Source organism: Tamandua tetradactyla, chromosome 11 (assembly GCF_023851605.1).
Source record: "Tamandua tetradactyla isolate mTamTet1 chromosome 11, mTamTet1.pri, whole genome shotgun sequence".
Taxonomy (NCBI): domain Eukaryota; kingdom Metazoa; phylum Chordata; class Mammalia; order Pilosa; family Myrmecophagidae; genus Tamandua; species Tamandua tetradactyla.
The window spans coordinates 7,633,547-7,650,345 of record NC_135337.1 but is presented as its reverse complement, the minus strand read 5'-3'; the positions used below and the strand labels follow the sequence as shown (position 1 = coordinate 7,650,345).

At 37.7% G+C, this 16,799-nt stretch overlaps 1 protein-coding gene across 3 annotated transcripts in view; it reads left to right on the top strand.

The window, feature by feature from the left end:
• Positions 1-16,799, top strand: part of HIPK1 (homeodomain interacting protein kinase 1) — a 67,612-nt gene extending 50,813 nt beyond the window's left edge. For 2 of the 3 annotated variants that reach the window (XM_077119819.1, XM_077119821.1), the window contains exons 9-16: positions 2,279-2,400; positions 3,312-3,446; positions 6,019-6,161; positions 6,601-6,783; positions 7,271-7,474; positions 9,000-9,241; positions 10,869-10,999; positions 12,054-16,799. In XM_077119819.1, coding sequence (XP_076975934.1) covers positions 2,279-2,400; positions 3,312-3,446; positions 6,019-6,161; positions 6,601-6,783; positions 7,271-7,474; positions 9,000-9,241; positions 10,869-10,999; positions 12,054-12,542 — 1,649 coding nt within the window. In that variant the 3' untranslated portion in view covers positions 12,543-16,799. The remainder of the gene's footprint in view (positions 1-2,278; positions 2,401-3,311; positions 3,447-6,018; positions 6,162-6,600; positions 6,784-7,270; positions 7,475-8,999; positions 9,242-10,868; positions 11,000-12,053) is intronic. The other variant, XM_077119820.1, reaches the window with a different exon arrangement.

The window sequence follows — 16,799 nt, the reverse complement described above, 5'->3', positions numbered from 1 at the left end:
TTTCTGTACTTCCATGTTTCTTTTATTATTATATTATTTATAATTTATAATATATGTAAATTTTATTATATAATTAATTTATTGTATTGTTTTATTATTATATAGTTTTTCATCATTATATTATTTATTATTATTCCATGTGTTCCTCCAAAACACACACAGCTCTCTAATCCTTGGTTCACAGTGGGGGTGAAGTTTCCAAAAGTATTATCTTTTGCTAATTTTTTATTTCCATTTGTGTTTCCCTAAGGAGCTAGTTTTAAACTAGCTTGACTATTGTTGTTTACTTAGCCTAAATTACTGTAGCAATCTGATGCTTATTTAGAGTCATATTTTTTGGTCAGTACTATAAATACTACTTTCCATACAATTCCCATTGACCAAAATAGATACACGTTTTGCTCAGTGGTAACTATTGTTCTGTAATTTCATCCCTTTTTACTTCATCACCATGGGATCCGTAAATGGGTTTCAAAATAGATACACGTTTTGCTCAGTGGTAACTATTGTTCTGTAATTTCATCCCTTTCTTACTTCATCACTGTGGGATCTGTAGATAGGCTTCTTTAGTGAACATTATCTTTTGAAAGTTTGCCTCCTCAGTTCCTACCAATATGTAGAATACTATTAGAGTAATGTTGTCTTGTAGTTAGCTATGTTCCTGGGAATATAAACAAGAATTTTGGTCTTGCTCAGTTTTCTTATGTAGAATAACATGAGGAAGCATGGAGGGCAATTTTTAAATCTTGATGAATAGATTTGTTACTTTTTTTTTTTACATGGGCAGGCACCGGGAATCAAACCTGGGTCCTCTGGCATGGCAGGCAAGCATTCTTGCCTGCTGAGCCACCGTGGCCCAGATTTGTTACTTTAATCTATCTATCTATTTATATTTATATATACATATTTTTTAAAGTTAATTTTAGAGTATTTTAATTGAGATTTTTACTGTTCCTTCTTATTTTGTACATTTCTGGATTGTATTTTCCTTTATGCCAGTCTGCTAGCACAGTGCTAGTAAGAATTACTGAAAATTGTAAGACTGATTTACTGAAAATAACAGTATTAGGGTATATGAGTAATGCTCATTTGATATTATCATACGAATAGAAAGAGGAATTAGTTGGTGATAGCTTATAAAATGTCACCAAAAGGTCTTCAAATTAAAGTGGGTGTATTCTTCCTTACCAAAAACTGTTGGCATTGGTGACTTGGAAACGTAAAAGTAACTTGAGTACTCTACATTGAAAGTTTTGATAGGTTTAGAAGAGAGCTTTCCACGCTCTCAGATGTTGTCAAAAGGGAGAACATCTTGAGCTCCCTTTTTCCCCAGGGTAAGTTATTATAAGAAACATTTATTTTGCATCTATGCTCAGTACTTGATGAATAAAAAGATGAATGAGACATGTCCACTGCTTTAACGATCGTCAAAGTGAAGCTGATACTACAGGCCTTTCCTGAAAACATTTTGTTAAAAAGTTTGATAAAAAGTAGTAAAAAGTTCTCGATTTTCTTAGCTGTCCATTAGTCACAAAAGAGCCTTATTAGAAAGCTTTCAATAACAAGAACAGATTCCTAAAATAAAAGGTGTGTCAGATTCCTAAAATAAAAGGTGTCTATAAAATATAGACCAAAATGTCTATATTTTTAATACTTTTTTTCTAAGCATAATTTCTTCAGTTAATGCTGGTTGAAGATAAAATATGTGACTGAATTGTGACTGAGTCCTGTTTTTTGAGGAATAGAGAAAACATCCCCCTCAAACATTCTAAACAAAAGAGTAACTTAAATAAGTTATTGAGCTTTTTATAATTATTTTATATAATTAACCAAAAGCTATAATTATATTCAAATATTTGCTTTTAGTTAATTACAATTTAATAAACATTTGAGGTTTTCTTCCTCCTTAGTGGATTAAAAGGTGAATGTAATTTACTAAGTGGAGGTTTTTTTTTATTGTTGTTGTTTTTACCTGTACTGTTAATGGGGGTGAATGTTGTGTTTTAAAATTTGGTGGATAAAGAAAGAATTTAGAATTCCCTTAAACCATCCCTTCCTCTGTCAACATCTTCCCATTTATCCAATGTAAAGGGAACCAAATCTCTCTCTTTTTAACTCCCAATGGGAGACTTTTATGAAACTCCTTTCTAGGAGTAAACTTTGAGTAGTAAGTTATTTAAACAAAAAAGCTAAAAAAAAAAAAAAAACAACAACAAAAACTAAAGAAACAGAACCTACAGACCTAGCAAAGCAATTTCAACTGTGATATTTTCAACAGCTGGAATACAGGCAACCACAAAACATTCTGGATTCCCTGTGAGGATGGATAATGCCGTACCAATTGTACCCCAGGCACCAGCTGCTCAGCCATTGCAGATTCAGTCAGGAGTTCTTACGCAGGTAAAAACCAATGCAACTTGGATACTTAATATTGTTGAAGCACTGTTGAGAATTAGAAACTTTGTCCTAGGTAAAGGTATTTGCTATGACTATAAAATCTTTCTTGGTCATGATTCAGTGGACTTAAAATGAAATATCGATATGGAATAATTATTCCTATTCCTAACCTTATTATAGCTATGCCAGTGTCTTCCTTAGATTGGATAAATAGCCAGACATTGAGAAATTGTCTTCTGAGTAAGTTTACTCTCATTTGGGGAGGTGAGATTAACTTTTCATTATGTTGGAGATCTTAAAAGTTTAATACATGTGACCTTTTGACTCTAAAATATAAGGTTCCTCCTTTGTTCCTTGGTGTACCTTTTGCTTACTCTTTCAGAATATCATCATGGTTGAGAGGCTGGATTACATGAGTATATATTACATTCCTCATTCCTTGTGCTTAACTGGGCTGTAGAAAGCTTTAAAACATTATATTTGCCATAGAACATGTGACTGAGACAATCAAGGAACTCAGGAAGTATCTATATAAGCAGCAAATATATTTTAAATTCTAAAGGTGACTGTTTGTAGACCATGACACATAGGGAGTTCTGAAATCCAAAAACCCTGTTTTGTGAATAAGAGAATTCTTAATAGATGCCTTTGTTAACTGAATTTTTAGAACTGATCCTCTGAATCTGTCCCAGGAAAGGTTCCCTTACTTTTTCGCTTTAGGCTGTTGACATTTGACTTAGTTTGCAAATGCTTTGCAGAGTTGGAGGGTAAGGTTGTGTTTGGTACATGAATTTAGGTGAAGTGCAATTACTACTTATTTTTGGCAATGACTTGGGGGGACTGTGAAAGCCCTTCTGAATCCAGATGACCTGCCTCTGTGCTTGTTTTACTCACCTGCCTAATCTACGTTTCAGGGAAGCTGTACACCATTAATGGTAGCAACTCTCCACCCTCAAGTAGCCACCATCACACCGCAGTATGCGGTGCCCTTTACTCTGAGCTGCGCAGCCGGCCGGCCGGCGCTGGTTGAACAGACTGCGGCTGTACTGGTAATTCCCCTCACTTGATTGTGTTACTAACGGAGTTTCTTTGGTTTCTTTCTTTTTAAATTTTTTCCTGTTTGTTTTTGTTCTTTTTTTCTTTCTCATTAAAAAAAAAAATTTAACTTAGACATTGCAGAGGGCATGGAAGCATGTGCCATCTTGTGGCTGTGTTCTTGCTGTATCTTTAATGTCTCATTGTTTTCCTCCCCAACATTTACTGAAGCACTGTTTGACTTTGATGTTCAGTGTTACTCTTTAAAGAGCCAGATCTCGATTCTTCTTTGCCAGCTTAGTGTGATAAAAGCTCTTGATATAGCCTCAGAAGAGCATCAACACTGTTATTTGTTTTCTGCCCTATCTTTTACCCTCCGATCCTTGAGAATAAAGGAAATGGCCTTTAGTTTGGCTCTGCTACAGGTACCCCGGATGGCCAAAATTTGAACTCCTTGGCAAATTAGCTTCCTTCTTTATTTTGCTCTTTTAAGATTTTAAAACTTCTATGCATGTAGAACTGCTTAAGATGTTCTTAATTTATTGCTTTATTAGTTGCTTTTAACCTTCCTCTATGAAAACATGAAGATAGCTCTTTTTGCCACTCATGATCAATGGCAGTTTATGTCATTCATTTAAAGATGTTGTTCCCTTTAAACTGCTTTTAAAGGTGAGCTAATTTTTAGGAGTTTTATTGGGGAATTAATTATTTTCAATAGATCTATATACAAAGCTGAAGATATAGCTGGCAAATTTTATGCAAATACATTATCTTTCTTACTTAGTCATGGGTAAAAGTTATTGTTTATAACTTCAGACATGGTAGTATTGGGCTTAGACATAGGGAAAACAAACAGGACTTTAAGGTACATTTTAGGATTTTTCACAGTAACAGTGATTCTTTTTTTTAAATGTGCTTTGGTGTATTTGGGAGAGTTAGAATTGCTTATTGCCTATTTCATTATTTGAAACTTCAAAATTAGATAATCATCAAAAACCAATTGAACTTTTGAATTCTGATATTTTTACATCTTTCAGAATAGCTTAATTAGTCTTTTGTTGTTTCTAAATGCTCATGTGATTGAAAACACTTCCAAACATACTTTGGTGGTTGGAATTTGTTCCATTTTCTTTGTCACCTCCAAATTAATAATCTTATAAAATAAAATCTGAGTGCAAGGGCGTCAGATATATTTCCCAACTTCACTGTTCCAAGCCACTGCTTTTAACCTGCTCACTTAGAGTTTTGAGGTTGGAAATAGTAGTTGATAATTCTCCTTTGCTGCTTCTCTTAAGTATGCATTAGCCGTTTGCTATAAGCTTTGCATATTTTTGTCCTTCCTCTGTCAAAACAGTTCGTCGCTTGGAACGCCAGATTTCTGCCTCACGTTGGAATGTTATTTCTTGCTCTGTATTAAACTACATGCTTTGTCTTGTGCAGGTGTTGGCTTATGGAAAGACGCATGGTGTGATTTAACATACTTCTCTTGTTTTTTTGTTTTGTTTTGTTTTAAATTCTGCTTATGGTAGCAGACGTGCTTGCAGTTTCTCTGCTTTGAAGCCTTCTTGTTTGGAACCAGTGTTTGTAACAAGTGGGTCTGTTACTTGCAGAAATATTTTTAAAACAGTGTGTTTTGATGGTCTTGCAGTTTGAAATTCAAGAAATAGAACCATATGTACCCAAGCATTGTAGGTGATTGTACTGAAGAATTCAAGTTTAAAAAGGAAACTTCCAAATCTGTTTCCTTTTGCTTTCCTTCAGAAAATGCCAGAATTTCTGTAAGAATTACAGAAAACATTTGTTGCTCAGTTATTGCAAGTGACATCATTTGTTAAAAGCTAGAAATGATGCACTTTCTTGTAGCGTTTAGTTTTATGTTGAAGCATTTTTCTATAAATGATACTTAAAGGTACTAAAACCAAATATGATGCCTTCTGCATCTATTTCTTAAATATTTTACTTAATGCCTTATTTTTCAGTTCTATCATATGGCTATAAAAGATGAAGTTATCTTTCTCTTGATGGCATAAGCTTGTTTGTCAAAGGATTTTGGCCTTTGGTCATCCTAATCAGGCTCCGTTTTCCAAGTACTACTACCCTTTTTAAAAATGGTACAGTTCTACCTGTTGTTTTATGGTTGAGTTGACCTGATACCTTATCTGATTGACACTCAAATTTAAAAATTCTTATTTTCAATCTCAAGGGAGTCCTCTTAATGCTTTTTAGGGATATATTTCAGTGTCTTTGCAAAGTGATACTCTAGCATTTAACTGGAACCTACTTCTGAACTTTCAGACTCCTTTTTTCTACAGTACAATAGAAATTCTTACCACAGGGGATCTACTTTTCTTTAATCCCCTGGTGGTCAGATTACAGGAGGTGGCCAAGAGAAAGCAGTGTGCTCTCTTTCCCTGTTGATAAGATTTGTAACTTTAAGCCCCTCTGACATTTCTTTATTAATCTCTGCAAGTTAACAATCTACAAGCAACTTCGTTTGAGATACGAAGTTATCTTTCATCTATAAAACAAAAGAAAAAGCCAAAAAATGAGTCAAGTGTGGGTCTTTGTGTGTGTGTTTCCTTACAGCAGGCTTGGCCTGGAGGAACCCAACAAATTCTCCTGCCTTCAACTTGGCAACAGTTGCCTGGAGTAGCTCTACACAACTCTGTCCAGCCCACAGCAGTGATTCCAGAGGCCATGGGGAGTGGCCAGCAGCTAGCAGATTGGAGGCAAGTGCCCTGTTGTTCCTCTCTGGGGAATTTTCAAAGGTAGATCCCTTAGTATAGGAGCACCTGATGATCTGGAGAGTCTGAGAAGAAAATAAAGACAAGGAGAGACTTTGTTTGAAAATAAAGGAAAGGAGAGGCTCTTTTTGAAATCCCTGAAGAAAATCATCTTTACCAACCTGGAGATAGAGTCATAAAAGAAAGATCTTTGAAATAGGAAACTGGTTCTATGATCTGGAATCGTTTACTCCAGATTTAAGAAAATCTTAAGCAATTAGAAACAATACAGTGAGAACCTCAAGCCTTGTAATATAGGTTTCCAACTTTAAAATAAAATGAAGCTGTATTTGGTTGTTTCAGTTGCTTTAAATTCCATTTTGATCCTTATTCCCCAGTGCTTTTTGGTATTCACTCTTCTCTGTTTTTTTCTCTGTTGACACAGGAATGCCCACTCTCATGGCAACCAGTACAGCACTATCATGCAGCAGCCATCCTTGCTGACTAACCATGTGACATTGGCCACTGCCCAGCCCCTGAATGTTGGCGTTGCCCATGTGGTCAGACAACAACAGTCCAGTTCTCTCCCTTCAAAGAAGAATAAACAATCTGCTCCAGTCTCTTCCAAGTAAGTCTCTATTAGAGCTGATAGTTAACACCATGTCAATTTAAGGGATCTGTCTCCTGGCTTTTGGAATCTTATAGTGTAGACTTTTGTATAAAGCAGCAAGTATCTGCCAAATTGAGGAGAGAACCATTTCATCTGGGCATGAATACCAGGTGTGTACTGGTTATGATCATCCTTTCTGCTCCTGCGCTTTCAATCCAGGATTTATTTATAATGATGCTTTTATTTTTCTGCCCACTTTACAGAATGAAATTTGACCCTGGGGTAAAGGGCATACAAAAATAAAATTTCTTTTGTGTTTTGGTGCTTTTATGCCTAGAAACTCTGGTCATAGTGGTTAGCTTATTTTTTATTGCAACTTTTATAGTTAATACACTTAGCTTAATAGTACGGTAAAAAGGAATCAAAGACCAAATTGGAAAGAGTTCGGGGGAAGAGATGTACAATTTTGGGGGTCAAAGACTTTCATTGTGACCTTTCCCTATAGGTCTTCTCTGGATGTTCTGCCTTCCCAAGTCTATTCTCTGGTTGGGAGCAGTCCCCTTCGCACCACATCTTATAATTCCCTAGTCCCTGTCCAAGATCAGCATCAGCCAATCATCATTCCAGACACTCCCAGCCCTCCTGTGAGTGTCATCACTATTCGCAGTGACACTGATGAGGAAGAGGACAACAAATATAAGCCCAGTAGGTAAGACTGGTGAATGGTGCCTGGCTCTGTGAGTCCAACACTCAGTCTTAGACTGTTGGCTTCTGACACGTGGCCCAGTTTTGACTATTAAAGGAAGGATTAAGAAGATTTTAGTGTGGCCATGAATGTATGTGCTGTTACACTCAAGTTTCCATAACCGAACATTGTAAAGTTTTTTTTAACATAAATGTTCATCAGTAAAATGGGTCTTGCAGATACATTAGATAGCAGGTTTGTAGTATGTTGACAGGCTACTCTTGTGAGGAATGCACATTATACTACAGCCATCATTCCTGCCTTCAAGGAACTTTATATAGTCTGAAAATAGATACTACAACAGAAGCATATAGACAACAGTTCATTGGAATGAGAAGGTCGATAAGAGATTTGAAACTCCTGAGTTTCAGAATGCAATTGCTTAATGTGAAAAGGCCTCTTTGGAAGGGGTAGAACTTAAGTACAGCCTCCTTTTTTGTCCCCCCCCCCCCACCACTGCTATATGGTCTGAAATGCTTAAGGATTAAAATACTAGATTATTTCCTTGTATTCCATCCCCTTTAGTCCAAGTCCTTAACTAGAGAGTTAACTAAAGGAGACTGGTAAGTTTCCTCTCTCTTACAGTGTGAGTATAGTGTTGTATCCTTAATAATAATACTTAATTATTCTGTCTTGTATCCTTCCTTGGGCCATTGGTACTAGGTATAGAGGCAGGCATAACCCTGCTTTTACCTGAGGAGGTAGGATCACACATGATAATAACTTAGGGTACTGTACAGAGTCATATAAATAAAGTTTAAATGAACTTGAAAGAGTACATTTAGAATGAAGTTGTTCAAAAGTATTATTTATAAGATGGTAAACTTGAAACAAAGTTTTGAAAGTAGCCATTGTACTGATTTGGGGAAGAGAAAGAGAAAAACCCTCCATTGAAAAAAAGTGACCTAGTAGTGGCAAGAAGTATATACGAAATATAACCAGCAGGATTGCTCTTATTGGAGCCAAGTATGTTAGAAAAGAAGGAAAAACTAAAGTTAGTAAGGTGGGGCTCAGTTAGTGAAGGAACTTAATAAAAGGTATGGTGAGAAATTTGATTTAGTAAGGAACCAGTTATAATCCAGTGGTGTGAGATTTTTTTAAAAAACTGGTATTTTAAGAATGTTACTGAAATAACTGTACATGGGAATGGCTTAAGAGAGAGGCAGCATGGTGTAGTTGTTAGAGGCATGAAAATTGTTGAGCCCTGGGTCTGAATCCTATCTTTACCACTAGGTTTCTTAGCCTTCCTATACTTCAATTTCCTTATCTGTCAAATGGGGATAGTAATACCTACTTCATAGGATTGCTGTGAGGATTCAGTGACATGTATGCTGAGTATAAGAATAGTACGTTATACAAAATAAGCAATCAGGAGTTCACTACTATTGTAATTGTTATTGTCATCATCATTGTTATTATGAGAGGACCAGAGACCATCTAAGAAACATTGCTGAAAGGGCAGTTGAATTTTCATGTATTTTCTTCTCAGCTCTGGCCTGAAGCCAAGGTCCAATGTCATCAGTTATGTCACTGTCAATGATTCTCCAGACTCTGACTCTTCCTTGAGCAGCCCATATTCCACTGATACCCTGAGTGCTCTCCGAGGCAATAGTGGACCCCTTCTGGAGGGGCCTGGCAGAGTTGTGGCAGATGGTTCTGGTACCCGCACCATCATTGTGCCTCCATTGAAAACTCAGCTTGGTGACTGCACTGTAGCAACCCAGGCCTCAGGTGAGTGTATTTTCATAGCTAGAGTTGAATTCTCCTTTGATGTGCACATGCTTAATATTATGTTAAATCTACTCCAAATTACTTATTTCAGTGATAGAGAACAGTAAAAAGTTTTTAATTCAGAAATCAGTGGTCTGCAGTATAAAATTATTTTTTGCTATCAGTTTATCTTCCTACTTTTTTTTTTGAATCAATATAAAATTGAGTTTGCAGTCTCAGAAACACATTCGTTGTTGATGAGAGAAGATGAACAAGATACATGTTGTATGGCAGGGAGGATTAGCAGGCATTTAGATTTACCACAGATGATTAGAATTTGACATCCAGAATGGGATAAGAGTTGGTAATATTAAAAATGACTGTAAAAATATTCTGGCAAACAATGTCGTTTAGATCTCTTCTCACCCGATGTGATAGCAGTAATGTTTTTCTTGGTTTTATCATAAACCTAATGACCTCCATTTTGCTCTGTTAGATGTTGGGCTTAGGCTCCCAGGTTCAGTTATTCTATTAGTTGAGTAATACTAGCTGCAGTAACAAACTCCAAATTTCTGTGGGTTAACATAAAAGAAGTTTACTTCTCAGTCACGTAACTTCCCAGTAAGTCTTCCTGGTTGGTAGGCCTGCAGTGATAAGGAACAGCACCTTGAAATCCTCTGCATCAATCAGAAGAAGAAAGAAAGTTTGGAGACACACACGTTTCTTAACCTCTATAGTCTGGAAATTGTGAAAACTAATTTACCAAGCCCTGCCTAGATGCAAGGGGGCCCAGGAAATGAAGTCTTTGTTGAGACAGTTGCTTCCCAGTGGCAAACTGTACATCAAGGAAGGGGAGTTTGTGGGCTAAGCAGAGCCATCTCTGCTGTTCTTACGTAAGTAGCGTTTTACTTTGATTTAGGTAATTGTCATAGGCACAAACAGGGTTTTAATATAAGGGTATTATGTTAAGCCTCAATGTGGTTTTCCTTAGAAGTACAAAACTGCCTCGTTGCAGACAAGGCAAAACTTCCTGATTCCAGGCTACAGAATTATCAGGAGCTCTGTCACTGTTGAATTCAAAGAATATAGGCTACCCAGCAGGTCAGTGAATAAATGCCCCAGTTTTCCTTGTGGGAACACAGAGGGAAGCAAAATTTCAAAAATTACTTTTACTTGTATTCAGTTGCTCTGCAGTTTTCTTTGAATTTGAAAGCAGCAAAATATAATCTTGCTTTCCTTTAAACACTTTTGACACTTAAATATCTTAAGAATTACCAGTATTTTACTCCACTTTCTATTGTCATTTTTGTACTTGTTTAATCCCTTCCTACATAAAACTGTAGGCTCCATGAGGGTAGGGACTGTGTCTTACTTCTGTTTGTACTTTGCACAGAACAGGAGTTTAGATAATATTTATTGAAGTGAACCTTTTGAGGATCCTTTATGGAGCTTTAAAGAAACATAGAAAAGAAATGGATAATAGAGACTCTATTATTGCAGTATAAATGTAATTGAGGAAATAAGATACATATGAGACTTTTGCAAACCACATACACATGTGGACACATTAGTATGATGCCATCTGAGGTTTAGCCCAGTACTGACTAGATATCTATTCATGACTAGCTAAGCCCTGACCCTTTTTTAGGTCTCCTGAGCAGTAAGACCAAGCCTGTGGCCTCAGTTAGTGGGCAGTCAACTGGATGCTGTATCACCCCCACAGGGTATCGGGTGCAACGCGGGGGGACCAGTGCAGCACAGCCACTCAACCTTAGCCAGGTAAGCACTAGGGGCTGCTGCTTTCTGTTTGGCACCCCCCCTGTTACTTTCTGGAGAATCCTGGTTCTGGCTGGACTGCTGAATAAAGCCAGATGAAGTCCCTTTTGTGTCAAACAATATGGTTTTCTGTGGCCCGCGTCATATTTACATGCACTTAAGTGTGCTTGGGATAGCACTCCAGGTTTTCCATCACACCTTTCTAGTTTTTCCTGGAAGATTAGAGAACTGTCTGAAGTTTAGAAATTGCCTGGGATGCTCTCAGTGCCTGGTTCTGTACTAACATATGCTTTGCCTCATTGAGACCAGGTTCTCTTCTTTTTTCTCCCAGGCCATAAATAAACCTAAGCCTCACACTGTTTACTTGAGTCAAGAGACAATGAAAAACTTTCTGGGCACTTAATCAACTGGTCCTAGTATTGCCTGTTGTGAGGGGCTGGAATTTGGGGTTGGTCTTCCCCTATCTGATCCTTTGATGGTAGTAAGGGTCATTCATTCTATTTATATTCATTCTTTTCTCCTCTAAAATTCTGGTGGTATTAAATGTCAGTAATGAGAACATATAAATATGAGGATGTAACTCTGTGTGCGTGTGTGAGAGAGAGAAAGTACATGCAAGTTCAAAAGTAAGCTCGAGTTAGCACGTGTGTTTTAGGCTCCACATTTCAAGAGGGATGTGAAGACTAGAGGAGACCACATGAAAACAATTGCAAGAAAGAAAGGTTAGGAAAAGTTCAAATTCACTGATGCCAGAATAGGGTGAGTTGAGTCAACAGTTATTGATTTGCAGGAATGGGTAACCCTATGAACTCTGGATTCCCCTCTTTCCTCTGACATATTTAAGTCATATTAACTTAAGTATGGTATATTAACTGCTTGGTCTGCGCTGGGTTAGGATCTATTCTGTCAGGAGACAGAGGGGATAGATGGCTGACTTCTCACAGTATGGGAGATGGCGTGGAAACTTACAAATCAGAAACTCAACTCTCAACTTGGCCTTTGGTGCCCTGAACCAGTGTGACCTCGAGATTCCTCACTCCCTTCTTCCTCCTTCCAGAACCAGCAGTCTTCGTCAGCTCCAACTTCGCAGGAAAGAAGCAACAACCCTGTCCCCCGCAGGCAGCAGGCGTTTGTGGCCCCGCTCTCCCAAGCCCCCTACGCCTTCCAGCATGGCAGCCCACTGCACTCGACGGGGCACCCACACCTGGCCCCAGCCCCTGCTCACCTGCCAAGCCAGCCTCACCTGTATACGTATGCTGCCCCCACCTCTGCTGCTGCACTGGGCTCCACCAGCTCCATTGCTCATCTTTTCTCCCCGCAGGGCTCCTCAAGGCATGCTGCAACCTATACCACCCACCCTAGCACTCTGGTGCACCAGGTCCCTGTCAGTGTTGGGCCCAGCCTCCTCACTTCTGCCAGCGTGGCCCCTGCTCAGTACCAACACCAGTTTGCCACTCAGTCCTATATTGGGTCTTCACGAGGTTCAGCAATTTACACTGGATATCCACTAAGCCCTACCAAGATCAGCCAGTATTCCTACTTGTAGTTGGTGAACATGAGGGAGGAAGGGTCATGGCTGCCTTTTCCCAGCTATGCGCTATGGTGAGCTCCTCCCTTACCTTCTCTTGAAACTCCTTAGCCAGCAACTTGTTCTGCAGGGGCCCACTGAAGCAGATTTTTCTCGGGGAACCTGTCTCAGTATTGACTGCATTGTTGTAGTCTCCCAAAGTTTGCCCTGTTTTTTAATTCTTTATTTTTGTGACAGCATTTTTGGTATTTGGAAAAGTTCAAATGCCCATCTTTCAGCATAGTTATCAAGGAAGAGAGATCATTCTGAAGATACCCCTTGAAAAATATTTTGTCTCTCTGACTTTATTTCTATAAATGCTTTTAAAAACAAATGAAGCCCCTCTTTTATTTAACTTTGTTTTATTATAATTGCTGGTCAGAGGAAGGATGCTGATATAAGGACTTGAAGACTGTTAACAAGTGAGAAAAGAAAAACATTTTTTGTTTGTTTAAAAGCCAAGACTTATTTGCCCATTTTATTTTAAAAGCAGCTTGCACAAGTATATATTTTATCATCAGGCGTTTCTCCTCAAAATTTTATCTTTGTTTAAGGAACATTTAAACTTAGAATTTTTTAGTTTTGGCTTTATGTCTCATTATACTTAATGGGCAATTGTTATTTTTGCAAAACTGGTTACATATTACTTTGTGTTACTATTGGGATTCTGTCTTTGCTCCTGTGTTGGTTATAAAGCTGTTAGTTAAAAAGGCAGCTCACCAACTGCAGGCAATTTAGTATGAGAGAGTTCATACCCACAGTGAAAGCACCATGCATTCTTTAAACATTATTTTTTAAAAGTCATTCTCTCTCTGACTCAGATTAAATTTTATTATTAGATAAGCCATTAAATTAAGGTGGTTATTGTATTTTTGTCATTTTTACTATATGCAAAATCTCGTATTATGAGATATTAGCATTGATGAGCTTTGCCTAAAGATTACTATAAAGTTTCAATAATACACTTCACTCTCTCTTTTTGCCTCATCTCTCCCTTCTGTTTTATGTGATTTATTTGGGGAGAAAGCTAAAGAACCTGAAACCAGATAAGAACATTGTTGTGTACAGCTTTTATACTTTAAAGTAGCTTCCTTTGTATGCCAGCAGCAAATTGAATGCTCTCTTATTAAGACTTATACAATAAGTGCATGTAGGAATTGCAAAAAATATTTTAAAAATTTATTACTGAATTTAAAAATATTTTAGAAGTTTTGTAATGGTGGTGTTTTAATATTTTGCATAATTAAATATGTACATATTGATTAGAAGAATATAACAAGCAATTTTTCCTGCTAACCCAAAATGTTATTTGTAATCAAAAAATGTGTAGTGATTACACTTGAATTGTGTATTTAGTGTGTACCTGATCCTCCAGTGTTACCCTGGAGATGGAATTGATGTCTCCATTGTATTTAAACCAAAATGAACTGATACTTGTTGGAATGTATGTGAACTAATTGCAATTATAGAGCATATTACTGTAGTGCTGAATGAGCAGGGGCATTGCCTGCAAGGAGAGGAGACCCTTGGAGTTGTTTTGCACAGGTGTGTCTGGTGAGGAGTTGTTAAATGTGTGTCTCTTCCTTCCCTTTCTCCCTCCTTCCCTTATTGTAGTGCCTTATATGATAATGTAGTGGTTAATAGAGTTTACAGTGAGCTTGCCTTAGATGGACCAGCAAGCCCCCGTGGACCCTAAGTTCACTGGGATTTATCAGAACAGAATTAGTAGCTGTGTTGTATAAATGCATTGTTCTCAGTTTCCCTACTGACATTGAAAAATATAAACAGCAGCTTTTCTCCTTTACTACCACTCTATCCCTTTTTTCCATTTTGGAATCTCAGCTGAGTTCTCCCAGAAGCCCTCATAATGGCTCTCTCACTGTGCATTGCTACCTTGCTTGTGTGAGAAGTCAGGAACCAGGTGAGAGAAGTCAAGCCAATATTAAATATGCATTTTTTCTTTTTTTTTAGTATGTGCAATCACTTTTAGAATGGTTTTTTTTCTTTTCCCATATGACAGTCCTTCCTGCAAATAGTTGACATTCCTAGTGAAGTATCTGCTTGTTGAAAAAACATGTAACAGATGTGTCTATACCAAAGAGCCTGTTGTATTGCTTACCATGTCCCCATACTATGAGGAGAAGTTTATGATGCCGCTGGTGACAGGGAACTCAACAGATAGGTTTCGTAGTGGGTGAAGAATATTAAGGAGAAACCAAAGCCTGCTGTGTCACTGGGGCTTTTGAGGTTTCTTTTTAACGACTTGTATATTCTCGGGGCCCTTCAAGCTGTGAAATTGTCCTTGTACTCTCAGTTCCTGCACGGATCTGGGTCAAGTAGAATGTACTAGGAATGAGAACATTCCCATAAAGGATTTTGGGGAAGAAGGTTAACCCTAAGATACAGATGTGTTCCACCTGAATTGAAAATGATATATTCGAGGAATAATTCTAGTATGGTTCTGTGTAGAGATGGTTTCAAGGAGGTGCAGGATGGAGATGGGAGATTTCATGGAGCCTGGTCAGCAATCTCTGTACCAGGTGTAACACCGAGGAGCTGTCAAAGTATTTGGTGTTTCTTCATTGTAGAGAGTAAGGGCTTCCAAGATGGGGAAGGTAGTCATTACAGCCTACCAGGAATATGTTGATGTTGGCGTTTTCTGTATTTTTAAGTCATTATATTGAGTTGTATTTGCAGCACTATATTGGTCATCACAGCCAAGCAGTTGTACAGTTTTTGTCACTAGCATTATGATCCATGTGTGTGATCTTCTTGTCTCCTTTTTTGCCAAGCATGTTGTGATTTTCTTGCTCAATGCAGGTCTCGTTTCTAATGGAAACGTTTTGTTCTTTATCTTTCCTCTACAGGGGATAAGATTTGTTATTTTAGTAAGAAATGAGTTGCAGGGAGGAAAATCACCCTCCTTCCCTTAGTCCAATAAGTAAATGCCATTTAAAATAGGAGTCTTAATGCCACAGAAAAAGGCATTTCCAAGAACTTATATTGTTATCTTAATCACATTACTAGCAATGTGTGACTTTAAGAATTTTAGAGATTTTCAGTATTAGTCTGCAAATCGACAATTTCTGATAGACCAACATAAAAAGCCACCTGTGTTTGCTGAATGTGTGTGTGCTTGATGTGGCTTTAGATTCTGTTCCTCGGGCTTCACATTGCCAGCCCTGACAGGATGGGGGAAGCCAGGTGAATTAGTGAGCAGCTGGCTAGGGTTACAGTGGCCTGACCTCGAAGCAGCTTTAAGGCTTTAAACCTTCTCTCAAAACTTGCATTTCTAACTTCTTCCCTTCAGCGTGAGAGAGGGGAAATGGGGAAGGCTCTAAGTGTAGCCACTCTAGGCTCAACATGCATCACTCCAGAGTTTTTATTAGTTCCCGGGAGGTGATACCACTGTCAGTGCTCCAGCCAAAAGACCAGCCCCCAGAATACAAACTCCATTTCAAACAATTCTGGCCACTCCTTTTGTGATTGACTGTTTATCCATTCCACTAGAGGGGCTCTGTTTGACTGTCCTTAGCCAGGCAAGCACAGTAATGTGTTTCATTCAGCATTATTATGCAAAAAATCCACCAGTTGGGATGGTTTGTTTTAGGGTAGGAAATGAAATTGCCTTTCAGTGACAGGAATGGCCCGAGCCTGCTTCCTATTTTGAATTTTCTTTTAAACTGATGGATGGTGCAGCATGTCTATCTACATGGTTGTTTGTTGCTAAACTTTATATAATGTGTGGTTTCAATCAGCTTGAAAAATAATCTCACTACATGTAGCAGTACATTATATGTACATTATATGTAATGTTAGTATTTCTGCTTTGAATCCTTGATATTGCAATGGAATTCCTACTTTATTAATGTATTTGATATGCTAGTTATTGTGTGCGATTTAAACTTTTTTTGCTCTCTCCCTTTTCTGGTGTGCGCTTCCTTTTACAACAAGCCTCTAGAAACAGATAGTTTCTGAGAATTACTGAGCTATGTTTGTAATGCAGATATACTTAGGGAGTATGTAAAATAATCATTTTAACAAAAGAAATAGATATTTAAAATTTAATACTAACTCTATGGGAAAAAGGGTCCATTGTGTAAAACATAGTTTATCTTTGGATTCAATGTTTGTCTTTGGTTTTACAAAGTAGCTTGTATTTTCAGTATTTTCTACATAATATGGTAAAATGTAGAGCAATTGTAATGCATCAATAAAATGGGTAAATTTTCTGAT